This window comes from Mirounga angustirostris, unplaced genomic scaffold (assembly GCF_029215605.1).
Source record: "Mirounga angustirostris isolate CCGP_5_RB_7025 unplaced genomic scaffold, mMirAng1.0.hap1 SCAF_4, whole genome shotgun sequence".
Classification (NCBI taxonomy): domain Eukaryota; kingdom Metazoa; phylum Chordata; class Mammalia; order Carnivora; family Phocidae; genus Mirounga; species Mirounga angustirostris.
The window spans coordinates 144479265-144500580 of record NW_026991712.1 but is presented as its reverse complement, the minus strand read 5'-3'; the positions used below and the strand labels follow the sequence as shown (position 1 = coordinate 144500580).

Genomic DNA, 21316 nt, shown 5'->3' with positions numbered 1-21316 from the left:
TTCCTTTATTATGAGGAGCGTGACATATTTTAAGTAACAAATATGAATTTGGAGTAAAAATAAAACATTAACTTTTGAGTAGTAATAGGCTGAGAATGAATAAAAGCAGCAAAGTAGAGAAAAACAGGTCTTTAAAAGGAAGGATGACCTATAAAAATCAGAAGGGCCTCTGGAAGCAGAAGTTCTTCAACTACATGAACTGCCTACAGTCAGGTTCTCCTTTCCAGATACTTCTCTCTGCCCACAGAACACTGAGTGCTGGCAGGGGTCACAACCGGGACTGGATAAATCCTTGCGGACAAAAGACCTCATTCACGAATTAATGCTTCGTCTAGGTTTCAGATTGGGTCACACAGATATAATTTCCACCTCTGTTTGGTGACTGAGGAAACAGAAGCTGGGAAGGTGGAAGTGTCCTGAGGGAGTGGACAGACCCGGAGTGGCAGGCCTGAGGTTCGAGCCCTGGGCCAGGGTCTTGACGGACGGTGGGCGGCCTCCCTGCAGGACAAGAGCAGTAGGTGAAGGCAGAGAGATAGCCGCTCTGCACCACAGGCCTGATAAAATGAATTCTTTTATATTTATCACCCCAGTCCTGAGGATCCAATCAGATAATGAATGTGATAGCCCTTTACTAGCTCCTCAAGTGGTAAGCCAGTGTTAACAGGATATTTTCCTGGGCTACCTGACCAGTTGAGGGATTAGGACCCTGAGTATGGCATTACTGAAACCATTCCTTAACCAAAATTAAGCAGAATTTTTAAGAAATCTCCCATTAGGGACGCCTGGGTGGCTCAGTGGGTTAAGCGTCTGCCTTCGGCTCAGGTCGTGATCCCAGGGTCCTTGGATCGAGTCCTGCATCAGGCTCTTTGCTCAGCGGGGATCCCGCGTCTCCCTCCGCCTGCTGCTCCCCCTGCTTGTGCTCTCTCTCTCTCTCAAATAAATAAAATCTTTAAAAGATAAAAAGATTAAAAAAAAAAAAAAAAGAAGAAGGGAAAAAAGAAACCTCCCAATAGTTCGCACAGCTACTGAGGCACACAGCCAGGGTTCAAATTCAGCTTGATGGGGCCCCAAAACTAAGGTGTCTGTCATATGACCACCAACGTCTCGTCTCCTAGACCCATCAGGGCTTTGATTCTCTAGGCCAAGTCTTTCAGGGAGCAAATAAGGTAGCATTTTGTTGTTGTTATTGTTTTGCTAACTAATGATCCTTGGACATAACTCGAATATCTGGAAAGCGGGTAAGTTTATTTGCAGGTGTTTCTAGAAGATCAGGAGACAGTGCTGAACTGTGATCTCAGAAGGAAAAGGGCAGAAAAGCTAATGCTAACCAGGAGCTGCCATGCTGTGGCTCCCACGCTGGACCTTCACCCATGATTCCTCCCTTGCCCTTCTGGTAAGTATTATTCTTACGTGCGCACACACACCCTCACCGAGACAGGGTTCTAACAAGCTAAATAACCCATCTCTGGTTACACAGTGAGAAGGAAAAGAATTAGAATTTAAAACCAGGTCCAGGGGCGCCTGGGTGGCTCAGTCGGTTAATCAGCTGCCTTCGGCTCAAGTCATGATCCCAGGGTCCTGGGATGGAGCCCAACATCGGGCTCCCTGCTCAGTGGAGAGTCTGTTTCTCCCTCTCCCTCTGCCTGCCTCTCTGCCTACTTGTGCTCTCTATCTCTCTGTCAAATAAATAAATAAATAAAATCTTTTAAAAAAATAAAACCAGGTCTGGCTCCAAAGTGAGTGCTCTTTCTATCACACTCAGCTACCAGGTGGTGCTGACTGAGAAACCCCAGGCACAACACCCAGAAACGTCTGCACCTGCTCACAGGGACCCGTTCCTCTCCCACAGTCTTCTACTGGGTGGCCTAGTGCCGGTTTTATAAATAACAAGAATCGTGTCAGCTGTTCTCCCCCTTTGATGGCAGGTAACGAACCTGAAAATCTACATTCCCGTCCTCCATCAAATTCCACTCCTGGAATAGGCACCGTTTGACAAGCTGCATGTATAGTGACACAATCCAATAAAAATGAAATGAAGAAAACAACTTTATTTCTGACCACTTTCAAGCCTTCCTTATTTGAGTTGTGAATACTCCAGTTACGTCTCCTACATGGCCTGTCGAGAAATGCATTTTATGGTGAAATATGCCCCTGTGTGACTTGTATTTGAAACTATCTGACTTCCTTTCAAAAGCCTGGGTTAAAGAACCAGGGTGATAGGTTTGTGAGAAATTCTAAAGGGCCTCTTAAACTTTCTTTATGCCACTCTCGCTCTTGATAGATGACCCCTATTGTCGGGTGTTCTTTTTAGGAAATAAAATATCTTCCCCAGGAACCATCTAAATCTTGCCAAAGGGGCAAAAAAAAACCCCCAAAAAACCCTTCTAGTCTGTAATATCATGTAATAATATGAAAAGTGTACTTATGATCTAATGTCAAATAGCAAAGCAGGATATGAAACTATGACTTAGTATGATCTCAAACACATATCCTGAAAAGTCAGTCCAGAAGGAATTCACTTAGAATGTTAATAGCAGTTATTTTTGATTAATGGGATTAGGCATGCTTACTTTGTCTCTTTTAATTTTCAGTATAATAAGAATATATACCTTCTAAAAAGTCAAATAAAATTACTAAAAAAGAAAAACATAATTTTTTCAGAAAGGGGCTTAAATATCATTCAGTATTTCTTTAGCGCCAAAAATCACTGTATGAAATTACAAACTTTTACTAATACCAGACACAAAGATTGTTCAAGAAAAGAAAGTTATATGCCAATGATGCTGATGAATATAGATATCAAAATCCTAAGTAAAATATCAAAAAATCAAATCCATGAATAGAAAATAATATATCATGAACAAGTAGTAGTTACTTCAGAAAGGAAGATTAGAAAAATCTATCAGTAAAATCCACCACAATATAAATTGAAAGGAAAAATATGTATAATCACTGAAATTAATATAAAAAAAGCATATGATAAAATTCAACATGCAAACTCAGGATTTATAAAAAATACTTCCTAGACAATGATAAGTGAAGAAGAAATTATTAAAAAAATCTCTAGCAAAAATTTAAATATCACACAGGAAACTTAGAAGCATTTCCATTAACTGAAGATCAAGTTAAGCATACCTCCTATCACTAAATATTGTACTGACAGATCCAGCCAATGCAATAAGACAAGAAAAAGAATTACTTAAGGATTAGAAAGGAAAACAGAAACCTACTTATGAAGTTATATGTTGTCTCCACAGAAAAATCAAAGAGGAATTGGAAGAATTACTAACAAAGTTTAGTAATGCTATTATATTCAAGATTCGATCAATAAATAAACTGTTAACATTTCCTTTTAAAGTTCTACTTATTTTGGCTCAGTCAGCAACATTTGCTTAATGGAATACTTACTGTTCCACAGGAAAAACTGAGGAGTAAGAAATAAATTAATCCTGTTATGAGCACATTCTCTCGCTTTTTTAATGTATGTATGTGCTTTCATGGTGCCTTGAGCCAGAGAAGTCTATCAAGAATGCATATTGTTTATCACTACTACATAATTAAGAACAATTATAAAATCTTACTTTGGGACAAATCAGCTATACACTTTCTAAGATCCCCTTGGTTCTAGAATGGGATAAGAGAAAACAGTATAATGCTGATGATGAAGATGATGAAAATGAAGAAGAGGAAGAGGAGGAGAAGAGCACAGAAATGGGAGAAGAGAAACAGAGAAAAGAGAGAGGAGAGAAATGGAGAAAAATGACAGGGAAGAAAGGAGATGAGAAGAATTAAGGAGAGAAGGATAAGGAGAAAAGGGAAGGAAAAAGAGAAAAGGAAGAGGAAGAACACACATAAAGACTCTTTGTCGGGGAGCTTGGGTGGCTCAGTTGGTTAAGCATCAGCCTTTGGCTCAGATCATGATCCCAGGGTCCTGGGATCGAGCCCCGCGTCGGGCTCCCTGCTCAGTGGGGAGCCTGCTTCTCCTCTCCCTCTTCTTCTCCCCTGTTTGTGCACATGCTCTCTTTCTCTCTCTGTGTCAAATGAATAAAATCTTTTATAAAAAGGCTCTTTGTTGATCCTTTAATAAATGCCAAGTACTATACTAAGTATTTAATCTGCCCTATCTCAATTATTCTTCAAAGTAAGCCTTTGAAGTTTAATATTATATCCTTACTTATAGGAGAGAAAACAGATGCTCAGAGGTTAAGTAACATTACAAGGTCACACAGGAAGTGGCATAGCTAGAATTTGAATCCAGGTCTGCCTGCCCAGACTCCATGCGTGGTATTGGCCACTTGCAAGCGGGTATTCCTTGCATATGTATTATGCTGATTTTAGAGTCCTGTAAGACATGAAGATGAGGAGGTTCTAAAAAGGTCACCTTCATGCTCCCATTCCAAATCTTCAACTAAGCCAATGTTCTGAAAACCTGAATCCTCATTTTAAGAATGCTCCTGGTTTTGCATGTTCAATTTAAGAATGAAAAGATATTCAGTAAGATACAATTTTTAATGCATTAAGCATTCAAGAGCACAAGTTTGGTGGAAAGGTTAAATTTGAAGCAAAAATATAACTTGTCGTTTTTCAGTGAAAAAGCATTTGAATTCTGGTACATTATCGTGCTCTGGAATCTTTTTTTCCCCCCATGCAGCAGTTCTCCCAAGACCCGTTCTCTCACTGACTTGCTTTCCTTCTATTATTCTTAGACCATGATGCATAAAATACAAGGTCTACATTAAGTTTTAGGAAATGAACTAGATTACTTCCAAAATATGTGTTTCAAATAAACATCCAATGCAAAATTTATCGTCCTTGCTGAGGTTTTGGCTGTCTGCAAGCTGCATGTGTATTACATTTATGTCCTTGCTTCCTATAGAGTGTCAAACAAATGCCATCACGAAACATGACTGGGCAGGCACAGCAGTGTCTCAAACAAATCACTGCCTATACAAAGCAGCTAAGTGCATCCTGGTTTGCAAGCCCATATTCACAGATTTCAAGACCTGAAAGAGAAGTCTATTAATCCTCCTCCATGCGGCTCAGAAGACGGAGAGAAAGACAACACACAACACGAAGTTGCTTACACCTAATTGCCACTGGGAGACAAACATCCTGAAAGGTATGGTCATAAAGCCATGGGACCCAATTCTCGAGAAAACACGGAGAGTGAGAGAATTATTTTATTATCATAGTATGCATGCCAGTCCTCATTAACAGGTATTTACGTGCTTCCTCTGGGTCAAGCACGTTCCAAGTGTTGGAGTTAAAAGGTGAACAAGAGGTCCAGCTCTGCAGGAATGCACAGTCCAGCCAACAAACAAAAACACAGGAAATTTTTAATAAAGTGAGATTCTAACAAAGCCCTACTGCAGCAAAACAAACAAAAACAACTAACCCAGTGCGGGTTAGGAAAGGACAAACCTGGAGATTAAGTAGGAGCCAGTCTAGGAAAAAGTGGAGAGTGACAAAGGATTTCGGGCGAGATTATTGTCCATTGGTTCTCAAAGTCTGGACTCTGAAATAATAGTACCAGTGCCATCGGGGAATTTGTTCTAAATGTAGGTTTGGGCCCTACCCCAGACCTACCAAACCCAAAAATTCTGGGGATGAGACCCAACAATCTGTGTTTTAACAAGCCTTCCAGGTGATTCTGGTGCTGCTGGAATTTGAGAACTTTGGATACCTGCAAAAGTGAATCACAAGAGACAGAATGCCTGGAGGGTAAATAGGGTTGGATAAGGGGGCGGGAGGATTAGGCAGAGATGTTGCTTGCTGGAGGGATGGGTAAAAGGCATACCAGGAAGGGTTTTATAGGTTATGAAAATAATTTTGGATTTTACCCAAGGCATAATGGAGAGCCATTAAAATATACCATGAGTACAGAAAACAGCAAATAATGCTGGCGCCCTTTAAAAAACATATGCCATCACAAAGATAACCTACACATCTTTCCAGAGATAAAACACTACACAGATAAAAAGCCGGTAAGAAAGGAACAAATCAGCCCTACCTTTCTTTCTGGAGTCTTTCTTGGCGCTGGTTTTCACAGCTACTTGAAGTTCTGTCTCAGTTGACATCCTACTAAATCCTTAGTCCACTTCACACAGATCCCGGGCCTCGGCCAGGCTCATGGAGGACTCCTCTCCAAGAGAATGACTCCTCCCTTCAGAAACAACGCTCCGAGCTGCACATCTCATTCACTCCTTCCGAGCGCTGCAAATCAAGCCAAGAGAACGTTCAGAATCATCACCCTTTTGAGGTTAAACAGAAATTAGTCGGGGGTTGGGGAAATAAACTGTCAAACATACACCAGGAAAATCTTGGTCTCCATGTACAAACTGCTCACTTGATGTCATCAAGCCACTGACAGGGTTTGTAGCAAAGGGAATCAGAGCTCTACCTGAAACATGGTCTCTCAACCTAGGTACATAATTCAAAACAGATCTTTTTAAAACTCTGGATTTCCAAGAAGGGCAAACTCCTTGTTTTCCACGTCTTGCTTTCAAGCAGTAGATGCCACCCAGAAAATATAGCAAAGGAGTATTTCCTGAGCAAACCCAGGGAGACATTTCCAACAACAGGGCACCCATCCATCAGCCAAGCTTGATCAGAGCCGTGGCGGCTAAAGCAGATCATAGGGAAGTGACCTGTGGTCTGTCCCTTCACTGCCAGGCATCTGAGGGGACATGGAGTTGACATACAATTGGGCTCCAAGGGTAAGGTGACAAATGGGGCTGAGAAACTTTCCAGCTTTTTCCTCAGCTATAAGAGCAGACAAGCATTTAACGTGGGGAGAAAAAGAAAAGAAGCAGGCAGCCACACGTTCCATTTTTTCTTTCTTTAATAAATATGCATTGCACACTACTAGGTACTATTAAGTCCAGACTCTGTGCTGGGAAGAGATGATAATGATAATAATGATAATACAACCACTTCAATTACAGCTAGTATTTACTATGCACTTACTATATACTTTGCCCTCAGCTACTGCTTCACATACATTATCTCATTTGATTTCAGTTAAATTGAATGAATGTATTTCCTGTGTAGAGTCAACTGCCTTTCCCAGTGACCATCTATCTGATAGTTATATCAAAGAGTTCAGCTGAAAATAAACATTTCAGGGGCGCCTGGGTGGCTCAGTCGTTGAGCGTCTGCCTTCGGCTCAGGTCATGATCCCAGAGTCCTGGGATCAAGCCCCGCATCGGGCTCCCTGCTCTGCGGGAAGCCTGCTTCTCCCTCTCCCACTCCCCCTGCTTGTGTTCCCTCTCTCGCTGTGTCTCTCTCTGTCAAATAAATAAATAAAATCTTTAAAAAAAAATAAAATAAACATTTCACTAGTTATCTCATTTTTTAAAGAAAATGGAGATAAAGCTACTGGAAATAGACCTTCAAACTGTGCAGCCATTTCTGAGCTCATCCCACAGACCCAGAATGGTTGAATCCAAAAAGGCTGACCCTGAATGTGAGTTTCTGCTCAAAAAGAACAGTAAACCGAACCTCTTAATCATGATAACCAAAGAAGGCTTAACTAGAAGGTCTAATAAAAAAGCCACATAAAATTATAGGAAGGCTTTATATCCTCTAGATGTGTCCATGTTGTTACAAATGGCAAGAGGGTATAATGCTGAGTGAAATAAGTCAGAGAAAGATAAATACCACATGACTTCACTCATATGTGGAATTTAAGAAAACAAAACAAAGAGGAAAAGAGACAAACACACTTTTATATACAGAGAACAAACGTGGGGTTGCCAGGGGGGAGGTGGGGAGGAGCATGGGTAAAATAGGTGAAGGGGATTAAGATACTTACTACGATTAGCACTGAGAATAGTTGACTCACTATATTGTACGCCTGAAACTAATATAACACTGTGTGTTAATTATACTTAGATTAAAAAAAATAAAATTAGTAAAATTATAGGAAGGCCCAATAATAGGGAAATTCCCACCTTAGCCAAAGATACTTGGTTTATTTATTTGTTAACAAGTGATTTTTTTAAAAGGATGATGGCCCTGAATGAAAGATGTCTCTACAATAGGAACTAAAGCTACAATTAAGGAAAATGCAAAACTGCCTTCCTAGAATGGGGTCCATGAAATCAAACACAGAAAACGAGAACCTTCCCTGCCACCCTTACGCCATCTGTCTGCACCACACCACTAGCCCTCACCCCCTTCCTAACCTCTCCCCTGACAGAAGACAACATTCCATGGGAGATGACAGAGCCACAACGCTTGGCCGTACATGGACATAATTTTATTAATACCGATCATTTCATTGCAACAAATATCTATGAAGGACCTACAATGGGCCAGGTGCAAATGCTGGCTCATTCAGGTCAACAGACATCCACTGTGCAACAGTCCTGGCTAAGAGTACGGATTCTTTATTCCTGTTGTCAAAGATGCTCAGTCTAATGGAGATGTCAGTCATGTAAGGAACTGTAATACACACAACTGGAACTAACACACACAAACACCGGGTATACTGGGGCACAAAAAAGCAAGTACTCTTACCGTTCGTCTCCCTCTCTGGTTTCGTCCTGTTTCATTTTTCCCTCCCTTCCCCTATGATCTCTTAATCTCAGGAAACAAACTGAGGGTTGCTGGAGTGGCGGGGGGTGGGAGGGATGGGGTGGCTGGGTGATGGACATTGGAGAGGGTATGTGCTATGGTGAGCGCTGTGAATTGTGCAAGACTGTTGAATCACAGACCTGTACCCCTGAAACAAATAATACATTATATGTTAATAAAAAGAAAAGAAGCAAATACTCACCTCTGCTTGGAAGAGTCAATAAAACTTCTCAGAGAAGGAGCCCTATACTGTGGGGTCTTGAAGAACGATTCTTATGCCAAGTAGATAATAAGAGAAAGGACCAATGGGCACTCAATAAATACATGTATAAAAAATGAATGAATGGTTGTTTCTGGCAGAAGGATCAGCTATGCAAAGGCAAGGAGCCTTGCAATGAACAGCCCAACTAATAAAAGGAAATGTAAGTCTAGTAGGGAGGGGATGTACTTCCTCATCTTTGCAACTGTAACTTGTACTGCTACCTTTCTCTTCAATCTTTCTCCTCAAGTCTCACTTGACATTCTATTGACCCCTCAAGGTTGAGTTCAAAAAAGTATAGGCAGAAAGGTTTTCTGGTCTCTCTCTTAAATGGAATCTCTCCCTACTTATACTATGATCTGCTTTTTGGCCGGATCCATAGCTTCAGCCACTTATAAGCAATGTGATACTGAGGAAGTTACTCAACCCCTCCTTGACTCCGTTTCTCCATCGGTATAATGGGGGTAACTTGGAGCTGTGGAAATGAGGTTCGACTACACATGTCACATGCTTGGAAGAGTACCTGGCACACCTCCTGGAAAGCACTTAATATTAAGATGAGGTGCTAATAATTTTCTGTGTTAACAGCTCAAGGTCACGTGGCGGTGTGTGACCACAAGTCCATACCATTACCTTCCCTTTACAGAAGAAGAAACTAAGGTAGGTTATGTCTCCCCTTTAAAGACACTGCAGGAAGAGACAGAATCTATAGATATTTCCATCATGCTGGATGATGGAAATAATACAAATTTAATATAAATAGTAAAATGAGCTGAAATATATAGATTTTACACAATTTCAAGCATTCTTTAAAGTTCATATATAAAACTGGATGGGAACTGGGCCATTTTTTTCCTCTTCAACTTTATAAAGCACAATACAGCACCTCTCCCTATTCTGTGGGTATCTTGAACAAGCACTGCTTGTTCAACAAAATGTGACTGTGTTCAAGTGTTATAAAGCATTACTTGTGAATTTCTGAAGTACACCCTGATACCAATAATGAAAAGAAACCAACATCATTTCAAATAAAACTTTAAATAAGGAAGCTGCAGTAAGGAGAGAACCTACCATAGCCTGGGTCCTGGCATCCCCTTTAATTTTCCAAAAGCCAGAGGTTGGGAAAATGCTGTGAAGTAACTCCAAATTATTTAAGAAATTCGTTTCTTTGTAATTAAGGAGATTAAAGTCCCCCAAGGGCCAGAAACCATGTGACAACTCAAATCATTTTCCCCCAGTAAAAGCTGTGAAACCCTATCAGTTAAATTCAGGCTTGCCTAGAATTTTGAAATGCTTCAATAATGTTTCTTTGCTCCACACAATCTGCGGTAATTTAATATTCCTGAAGTGTGTCAGGTTTTTTATAATGAGCTCTTCAAATCTAAATGTGAATTATGTAACATTCCACTACAGACATCCTGTCTAGTGAACTGCTTCTAAATGTAAAATCCTGTGTTCAGTGACTTGGGGGGGGGCTGGGGGGGCAGTTTGGGAGAGGGGGGCACAAAAACACCAAACCACAAAGCAGAGAAAACACACAGGCCTTAAAAAAAAAAGGCAGCATAAAGGTTTGAGCATCCATAACAGAACACATACTAAAAACCCACTGTAACACAAATTTGTGCTTTCTCTCCCCCCTACCCATCCCTCTCATAAGACCCTACTGGAGAACAGCTAGCATTTAGGAGGGCCCACTATTTGCCAGGTATGATACTATGATCTTCTTTTACTCAACCTTTCAGCCACTTGAAAAGTTAGGTTTTATTATTAGTTTTCATTTAACAAAGAAAAGCAGAAGCTGGTTTGGTAACTGGTCCCCCATCACATGGCTAATAAGTAGCAGAGCACAGGGCAGGGTAAAAACCACTCTTCTCCCCACTTTCCCTGAGAAGCCTCCCCGATGTCCATCAGCTGGAAAAACAAAATGTGGTCTATCTATGCAGTGGAATATTATTCGGCCATAAAAAGGAATGGAGCATTGATATATGCTACAACGTGGATGAACCTTGACAACTGTAGGCCAAATGAAGGAAGTTAAACGCAAACACACCGTATGACTCCATTTATATGAATGACCCAAAATAAATACATTCATAGAGAGATGGCAAGCAGATCAGCGGTTGCCAAGTACTAAGGGAAACAGGGAAGGGGGGGTGACCACTTCATGAGTGCAGGATCGCCTTTGGGGGCGCTAAAAAGGTTTCAGAAGTAAATAGAGGCAGTGGTTGTACAACATCATCAATGTAATAAATACCCATGGATTGTACACGTTAAAATGGTTCATTTTATTTTGTGTGCATTTCACCTAAATTAAACAAAAACAAAACAAGAAAACCTCCAACCCAGGCCCCACACCCAGATTTAAGCCTTTGTGATAATGCTAGGAACACTGCAAATTCCATTCCAAAAGGATAAAACCAGATTCACAACACAGATGAAGAGGCAGTCTTCCCAGAAGCCAGACTCTGGGATTAAAAGCTGCATGCTACTACCTGCGTGTTTTGGAACTTGGGCATCTTTTTTTTTTTTTTTTAAAGATTTTATTTATTTATTCATTAGAGACAGAGGGAGAAGCAGGCTCCCAAGGAGCAGGGAGCCCGATGCGGGACTCGATCCCAGGACCCTGGGATCATGACCTGAGCCGAAGGCAGACGCTTAACCATCTGAGCCACCCAGGCGCCCAGAACTTGGGCATCTTAATCAGCTTCATCCAAACTATAAAGCACCTAAAACAGGTTATTAACAAGGCACAAGAGTTTGTAACCGTCCAGCCGAAGAGCCTGTTTCCTCATCAGTGAAATGGAAAAACCACCCCCAAGAATGTAAGATTTAGAAGATCAATGAGATCTGGGCACTTAAGAAAAGAGTCATAAATCTGCTTGTCTTTACATAAAGAACACAGAATGGACAAGGCAGGGCACCAGGACATCGTTTTTTTACACAGGGACATCTGGGTAGTGGAATGACCAGGTGACCCGGTAGAAGGATGTGGCAGAGGGTGATACTTCTGAGTACAGCTTTCTGCATTATTGCCCCTATTTGGAAGCCTACGGTTCTACATACCTGAAAAAATCAAATTAAATTAACAGGGGTGAGAAGTCGGGGGCGGGGGGAGGCTCAGACTGGAAGTGGACTGAGACAAATTAATCCAATTGTATCTCAAATGAACATCACAAACACAGTCTCTGAAGGGATGAGAAAGAACTAATCCAAGTAATTCATGAACACAGAATTTGACTGTTTACTCTCAGTCTTGGGCAGGCTTGTAGAAGGGGGAACTGCAAACAACCCCCAAACTCCTTTTAGTGGGTTTTTTTGTTTTGTTTTGTTTTGTTTGGTAGTGTTTTGGGCAAATTACAAAACTATTTTAAATGTATTACAGTGTTGAACGAAGGGGTAAATGCTTTGATGTTCTTGGAGTCCAGTTCTCACTATGAAAGAGGAGACATTAAATTATGGAAAGGGAGAAACCAGGAAAGAATACTGTGGGGATAGACTGGAAATGGGAGATTTCCAGCAAAATCATGATTTGTGAAATACGCATGCATCTGTGTATGTATGTACACATACGTGCGTTTATATGCATACATCTCCTAGCTCTGTCCACTGACCGGGTCTAGGAACAAAGATACCCAAGGAACATCATGATGCCTAATACCTTAATTTTGTTTTTTTACTACTATTCCCTAGTAAAAGGAACCAGGGGTTCTTGGAGAACTGGCTGATTTCAGAGCTGGGGTGCGGCAGGTGCAAGATGAGCCTGAAATACCTCGTTACTCCAGCAAGTAAGGAAGTGCTCAAGACAAACACAAGTGGATGGGGGCATGTCACAAGGATACAGAAGCCATCTCGGAGGTGCAGTCATTGGCCCAATCTGGAATAATTTAAACACCAATGTCATTTAAGGATGGTAATAAATAATAAACCACTGGAAAAAAAAAAACAACAATCCATGAATCCATACTGATAACAGATAAAAGGAGGAAGGAGGGAAGGCTGTCTTGCTTAGAGTAGAACAGGTACTATCTGGGATATACAGAGTGGGTATGGGGCATAAAGCCAACATTTTGAAGCCCATCAGAATGAGGCTTTGTTAGGCAAGAACCATCCATAAATGTTAAATCCCAGGAAAGTTTTGATGAGAAGACATCTGCAGGTCTTCAAGTGTCTTCCCACTTACTGCTTATAGTTGCAAGGGGAAAATGTGTGATTACACCATGGAAAATTGAACACCACCTCGATTAGTTTATCCAAATGAACACCCACAAGCAGGGGCAGATGGACATGATGGAATACCCTCAAGAGAATACATCACTACCATGCAGTATTCTGGCCTGGAATCTAATCACATCATGCATTTAAAAATTGGGGGGGTGGAGGGGAGGAGGGAGACTGTACCCTTCAAAAATACAGTAACAAAAGACAAAGAAGCTGGGGAAATGTTAGTAAAGTAAATAAATAGATATAACAACTAAACGCAACAACTGCAGAAGATCCTGTACTAGAGAGAAAATACTACAAAAGGAATTACTGGACCAATGGACAAATTTGAATATAAATGGCATATTAGGTAAAAATACTGCATCAATGTTATTTACTCAATTTGATGATTTTCCTATGGTAATGGAAGAGAATATCCTGATTCTTAGGAATAAAGGACTAAGATATGTGCACCTTACATACACTTGTATATATCATATACTTGTATATATGTACATGCATGAATGTGTGTGTATATATATCCATATCCATAGAGAATACACAAATAATAAAGCTAATGGGATAAAATGTTAGCAGTAAGTGAATTTAAGTAAAGGGTATGGCAGTTTTTGTAGCCTTTAAAGGTATAATTTTTAAACCTTATCCTGTAATTTTGAGATCATTTCTAAATTTAAAAAAAAAAAAAAAGTTTTTGAAAAGCCCAGCTCAGATGCTGGCACACAAAGGTATGTCACAAAGCCAGTTCCGGCCTCACTTTTAAGTTGAGGCCCATTCCAGCTCCCTAGATAGCATGCTTCCTAATTCCCAGGGCTAGCTGAGGTTAAAATTAGTTTATGGCTATCAATTTTTATTACAGATTCCAACTTCACCTTGGATCTGCCCAGACTGCCTGACTTGGCAGAAGCCTCTGGACCAAGGTTGTTTTGAGCAGGCCTTTTTCTTCCCGAGCTCTGGACATCCTCTTCATACTCTGCCTCTGTGCCAGGAATTTGGCCACCAAGACTTTTCATCTACCTGCCCCATAGATCACAGCAAGCTCCTTTCATTATTTGGCCAAAGCCAGCCTTCCCTGCATCCTCTCCCTCTCCATCTGTGGGGCTATAGATTCAGCCAGTCAGAACTTTCCCTTTTTTTAAAAAATATGTCAAGGGCTACCTGATGTGATCTAGCCCATTTGGAAAATGCCCGAAGTTTGCTCATTCTGCACATTGGTTCTCTTCAGGGATAATAAAATAAGAGTGAGGTTTTGCTGGAACCCAAAGGCAACATTTATGAAAATCCGCTGGAGGTGTGAGAAGAACAAATGTTACAGGAGCTTTAGTGGAAGGCTGGTCAGGGAGACTGCATCCCTCACTACTGATGAAAGACCGCCATTCCCACAACAAACACAGAACTACCCCGTTTGGACCAAAACCTTCAAGAAAAATAATACACTGGTTTTAAAACTCTGAAGGCTACAAAGTGCATAGATTAACCACCCACCATAGACCCACCCAAGGCTGTTTTGCCATGCGGTGTGTGTTCAGGGGAGAAAAATCAGAGGTCAGAGACCTCTCTTGGCCTGAGACCTTCATTGTGGCTTGTTGGGTTATGTTTATTTCCCATTACAAAAAAATAAAAAAATAAAAAGAATTTCAGCTTGCAGGAAAGCGTTCTAGAAAGCCATTCTCTGTAACAGAATAAAATAAATAAATGAGGAAAAGTGGAATAAAGGGAAACAAATAATTGGAAATGAAGGTGAGGGTGGAAACCAGGATAGAGCACCAGAAAAATCTGTAAAGTCGCAGAAGAGAGGCTATAAACCTGTCTATGAGATTCCTAGCAGCCAAAGCAAAGAAGGAAATGTGATCATTTCTAAGTTTCACAAGGTTCATGCTTAAATAAAGCCTTTTTTTCCCCTTTGAAACAGAAATGGAGAATGAAAAGGAGCTTTCATAAAAGCAACACTGTGTGGTATCATGGACATTAGTATCAGAACTGTCCCTACAAAAAAAAAAAAAAAAAAAACGGAATTTTCAGTGGCTCTTCATTTATGCTGTAAGCATAATACTAAAGCATAATTTAGTAGTATGGCTTTCAAATATGCTCAAAACAATGTGACCCAAGTCATTTTAAATTCTCTATGAATAAAGCATGCTTTCTTTTTTTTTTTTTTTCTGAAATGAAAAATAAGTAAGTGGGACCTTACTCTACAGCTATCTGGTAGTTGGGCTTTTCTTAGAATCTTCTAGAATTAAAAAAAAACATATAAATGGTTTATCAGTTTATTCATCTGTAAAATGGGATGATGCTGGGTATGACTCATGGAATTAAGTGAATGGGAATACATGAAAGTTATGTGAAAGCACTTTCGGGAACATAAAATGGTATGTTCCAGACAGCAAGCACTGTTATTATTCAGGTATCGGTCAACCTTCAGTAAGGGGATGATAGGAGGAACAAAATGTGTTTCTTTAATCAAACTCAAAGCTAACAGAAGTCAGAACCAGGTTTCAGCAATATTAATGGAATTTATGTGACAGCAACAAAGTATACTTACGAACATTTCATTTAACTAATGGATCATATAGTTTCATTAAGTATTTATTGCACCATGAACATTCATTACATAAACTCTTTTAAGAGTATCAGAAAAAAACAGCTGTATAAACCTAAAATAATCCCATTAGTGTTTTCATTACTTGGGGCCCCACGTCCACCCAACCTCTAAAATTCTCACCTCTGATTCTACAAAAACGTTATCAGTAGGTGGAAGAACCTAAAGCAGTAACCTGTCCCAGAGGCTGGGTTGGAATCAGGCCTGACTCTACCACTGATTGTCTATACGCCTTTAGGCACATGAGTTACTTAAACATTCTCAGCCCCAATTTCTTCATCTGTAAAATGGGGATCCAGTGAGCCCCACAGTCTTTATTTATTTATTTTTTTTTTAAGATTTTATTTATTTATTTGACAGAGAGATAGAGAGAGAACACAAGTAGGCAGAGCAGCAGGCAGAGGGAGAATCAGGCTCCCCGCTGAGCAGGGAGCCTGACGTGGGGCTCGATCCCAGGACCATGGGATCATGACCTGAGCCGAAGGCAGTCGCTTAACCAACTGAGCCACCCAGGCACACCGAGCCCCACTGTCTTTAAACGGGGGAACATGCAGCCCAGGGAGCGCTCAAGAAAGTCCACTAGAGTGAAAAACTCAAACTCTGCAATAACTACTTAAAACTACTTTTATCTAAAAAAAAAAGGGAAATAGTTTTAACTATTTCTTAAATTTGCAGATTAACAGCACATGCATGTAAATTTATACATAAGAATCCATACCCTGGTACAGGGTGCAGGCTTTGAAAATTATTCCTTGATGGGGTCGATGACTGGGCAGATGACAGGGGGCCACTACAGTGGTTTAGTGGGAGTGACTGATCTCGTTCAGGTCCTTTCAAGATGATGCTGGCCCAGGAATCACACGGGGACTAGAGGCTAACGATACTGAGTGCAGGGGAAGCAAGCCAGGGGAGGTTTAGCAATGGACCTGGTAAGTATAAAAGCTTATACTCTTCAAATTTCCTTTCCAAGTATGTTCTAGATAAATGAATCTTCAGAAAAAAAAAAAAAAGAAGCAAATATCCCCAATTCCTTCAGCACGCAGCCATTAAATCACAGTTTCCAGAAATCCAATCATTTCAACGCACATTTCCTAAGCGCCTACTGTGTGCAGAGCGGCCCCTGGGCTCCATGCTGGCGGTACAGAGAGACACACATCAGGGCCTGGCGGCCGCTACACGCCCCCAACCACACGCACTGGCCTCAGGTGGCCCTCATCCCTCTTCCCCAACGCTCCTCCCCATGGGGCCCCTTCCTTGTGTGCATGTTAGCTGGGACACCATTCCTCCCTTTAACCCCAATAGCCAAAAGGGCGGCGGGCCACATTGCTTCTTTGCTCCTCACAAACTGAAAGCTCTTGTCTGCCGTCCCGGTCCCTCCGCAGCGTGTTTGAGTAACGCACAACTATTGCTATTCCCTGGGTCCTGTGGGAAGCGAGGACAAGTATTTAATGAGGCCCTCCCAGTGAAGGGGGTTCCAGATAAACAAATGCCTCATCTGGCAGCTTCCCGCGCTGATTTACCTGCACTACGTACTGCCCTTATTCACTCTCCTTTCCCCCAGCTGCATTCCATTATCTTCCGAGCCGACCATGGCCATCCGTGAGTGGGGAGCCCAGCAAGTGTGCGCCACGTCGCCGAGCTGCCCGGCCTGTCGGGAGGTCCCGGGCAGGGCTCCCCTGGAAGCTGTGCACATCCCAGCGGCTGTCCGGCTGTCTGTCCAGCTGTCCAGCTCACAGGCACTGTCAGTGGGGTCCTCCCGTGGCAGCCCTTCGCGCTGGCTGCCAACAAGTGCCACCTTCTCCCTGCCCGGGGAGCCAAGAGAGGGGTGCCGTGCTTTCTCCCTTCCCTGACGTCCTATTTTAATTCTTCTCTCTCTCTCAAACAACTCATTTTACCACCTTCCTTTTGGGGGGGGGGGAAGGGCCCATCGTCTTCCTTTGCTTCACTAATGATTTGCTAGTTCAATCTCAATTACCGTAAAATGGGATACACGGATGGCTCAAATTTTCCCCACAAAAGGATCTGCACTTGACTGGAAGCAACCCAATTTCCACAATTATCTCCCTCACAAAAAGTACACACAACAGTGATAACCGGTGGGGCTATGTTTTCCTGAAGCCATAAATAGGGATGGATGTGCTGACAAAGGAGCTCGTTTTTGTTTGTTTCCTGATTTGTGAATGTGTTTATTTGAACCTTCTCACAGACACATAAAAATTCAATCACACTTGGCAAACACTGAGCAAATCACCAACACGGAAAGCTATTTCTTCTCCGTGCAATCCCCTCGACACTCCTCGGGATGGCAGTTCAAACTCGCCTCCACGGGGAAGGCTTCCTTGACCACGGGTACCCTTTCCCTTGGCACAGCGGCCTCTACTGAGGACAGAGGCAGGACAGAGCAGAGGCTCCCAAACTTTGCCCCACGATGGCATCACCTCAGGAGCTGGAAAGACCACTGGCGCTTGTCTGCCATCCTGGGACTCTTATTTAACTGCTGTGAGGGGCCACCTGCCCACCGGGATGCTTAAAAGCTCCCCAGGTGGTTCGAAAGGGCAGCAAAATCTGGAAAGCAGAAGCATCTTCAGGGCCAACCATGGCCCCACTCCCTAGTCCCTGGGTTTGGGCCCAGCACTGAACCCCCAAGTTTGAACGCATTCACTGCAAAATAAGAGGACTCTGAGAATACACAGCCAATACAGGGAGGGTATCACGTGACATAAGCCATATAAAATGCTTATCACGTGATGGTAAGTGCTGCTGGTAGGTGGGAAAATACCTCCCCACCCCACCCCCACCCAAAAATGCCCATATGCCCATGACCTGCTCATCAGAATATGATTTAGGTGATCTAGATCCTAAGAATTTGGGCTTTTGAACAGATGAGGTCTCGATGAGATTTGAGGTTCTGAACTGATGAGACCCTGGAGACACCTTGCCCGTAGTCTGCATTTGGGCTGGATATGAACCTTTGGGGGCCAGAGGGTAGACTGGGGTAGACAGAATGGGCCCAACAGATGTCCACTCCAAATCTAATCCAAATCCCAGCTGATTGCACCAGGAGTCAATTCCTCAGCCAAGGACAATTCACTGGCTGACAGCAGCCACGACTTGGCCTGACAAAGGAGAGTTATATCCAAAGCAGATATAGGAGAAGATATGCATATTATCTCTCTCAAGAATCTGATCTCATTAATACAGATTCTGTCCAGTGGTAATGGGACCAGGAGGGAAAAGATGCACAGGGAGAAGCCAGGAGGCAGCAAGGGAATGACTGAGCACCAGGGATGAGTAAGCCCAAGTAATGATAAACAGAAGCCTCCAAGTAGAAATATATATATATATATATATATAATTAAGAGAGAGACACAGATCATCTTCAGTAGAAGTAGTCACTGAGGGCACCCCATGGCAGGGAGTGAACAATGGCCTGTGCAATGGGAAGAAGACAACAGAGTCCTGAGAGAGAGCCAGGATCGGTCCTGTTATGAGCTCATACCCACCCCGTCCCCGGGAGGCCAGCCTGTGTGTCTGTTCGGAGATTGCAGAGAAACTCCTCCCTTCCTCCCTGCTGTGTGTGACCTTACTAGGACGGCCTGTAATGAAGGGCCTGAGGAGTACTTATCTATATCTCTCATCTGAACCTTTAAAGACATCACGATTCATATTGTGTAGCTGACAAAGACAAAAAAAAAAAAAAAAAACCACGAACATCACAGTCCCACAGACTTGCCTTGGGTTTTCAAATCATGGCACCATGAAGTCCCAGATGTGTGACCTTTGGCAAATCCCTTGACATCTTTGACCCTCAAATTCTATCTCTGTAAAGCTGGGAATCCTTACCCCTAGTGGTTGCTGAGCAGAATAAATAAGATAATGTACGCAAATTGCCTGGTACTACAGGATGGACTCACTCATTGCATATTGTTTGCTTTCCCTTCCCACGATTTCATTTGCATTTAATTCTTTGGAAGGAAAAGGGGAAATTTTCTGATATTTCCTATACTATATGCCTATCAGTTTTTCAATACGTACCTGTCAAATGAATCCGGAAACAATGACCTAAAACTCTTTCTGCTAGGGTATGAAATCTGATACGCTGACGTAACCTGACCTTCGGGCTCCAGTCCGGCCTGCCTCCCCAAACTCCCAGCTCAGGTGCTCCTCCTCACTGGGACCAAGGGCTACAGCCACACTGGGTGGGTCAGACCCCAGGGCACACCTTGATCATCCAAGACTGCACGCACCTCCTCGCCTCCTCCAACTCAGCACGCACTCTGAGGCAGCATCCGTCAGTCGATGCCAAACTTCCAGAAGAGTAAAGAGATTATTTACACAAGGGTAAGCTGCGTTCAGTGGAAACCCCACAGGACACTGCAGTAGCCCAGGGACAGGATAGCAGAGCTATTCCCTTCTCCTGGGCCTGAAGGGGTGAAAGAAGGGAGAGGTGACTGGAACCAGAAAGGAAGGTAGAGACAGTTGCCTTAAAAGGAGTGGTGACCTTCAGTCTAGGAGATAGCAGGCCCCAGTCAACTCTGCCAGAAGAATGCCAAAAAGTGGATCAAACCATAAAGACTTCACTCCCTCCTTCCCACTGGCCTCCTGCTGGGACTCAGCGTTGGCTACTGGGAGAAGAGGTGAGGGGGCCAGGCGGCCCGTGGATGCAGTCCACGCAGTGAGCCTTGTGAAGGGAGGGGGGTGGGGAGAAAAGAGCAGGGAGGACACCTGGAAGGGCAAGCAGAAGAGAGCCAGTTCAAGGTCCAAGGGAAGACGCTCCTCCACAAAAAACGTCGTCACAGCCCATATTCTTCAAAACTCCTCAGGAACTTCCTAACTCCCGTCTCCTTGTGGCAGCAAAACATGGAAGGAAGAAGGGGGAAAGGAGAACAGAGTCAACTGTATGCCGTGGTCTCTGCTAAGTGTTATACATGCCTCATCTCATTAATCTTTACAATCTGGGAAGGTAAGGAGCATTATCCCCATTTTGTAGCAGTGGAAACTGAGGCACAGAATTGATGAAACACCAAGCCCCAGGTCCCATTTCCAGGGTAGATTCGGATCTAGAACCCAAGTGCACCTGACTCTAAACAACACAACGTTTCCATCAAACCCTCCTGCCTTGCATAAGTCATCATTCTGTTATCTAGCCGTATCTTGTCCCTTCATGAGCATGAAGGCTCGGAGGGCACGGACAGTCTTCTATTTCTCTCATATATCCTCTTGCCCTGGCAATATGGATGAGATGCAAAAAAAAGTCCCACAAAAATAAATCACGGAATAAATAAAATCACAGAATCTTTGAAATCCCCACAATCCTATTTTTCCTCAGTTTAAAAATAACCTGTTTTGCCATATATTCAGAAGCTTCTCTTCCCTCTTTAAACAGACACGTTTTTGGTTTTGTTTTTTTTTGTTTTTTTTTTTAACGCACGTCTCATATTGGGATTCACAACTCATCACTCCCACAAGAAATACCCCCAGGCTCCTTGTCTATTCAGGCAAGCACTTGGTAAATTTGGGAAACAGTTTAGATTAATTTCAGCTTGCCAAGTATGAGGATGCTGGGTAGCATTCTCTTCTACAAAGTTTTAAAAGAAATATTATGCTCATTTTCTTAAGCATATCCAACAAGATTATTTTAAAAATGGACTCTGGTTAAAGTC

The 21316-nt window shown here is 42.5% G+C and overlaps 1 protein-coding gene across 1 annotated transcript in view; it reads right to left on the bottom strand.

The window, feature by feature from the left end:
• DAB1 (DAB adaptor protein 1) overlaps positions 1–20465 on the bottom strand; it is a 282080-nt gene extending 261615 nt beyond the window's left edge. The window contains exons 1-2 of the mRNA XM_054512854.2: positions 20379–20465; positions 6011–6213 (exon numbers count right to left, since the gene is read on the bottom strand). Coding sequence (XP_054368829.1) covers positions 6011–6077 — 67 coding nt within the window. The 5' untranslated portion in view covers positions 6078–6213; positions 20379–20465. The remainder of the gene's footprint in view (positions 1–6010; positions 6214–20378) is intronic.
• Positions 20466–21316: the final 851 nt, after the last annotated feature.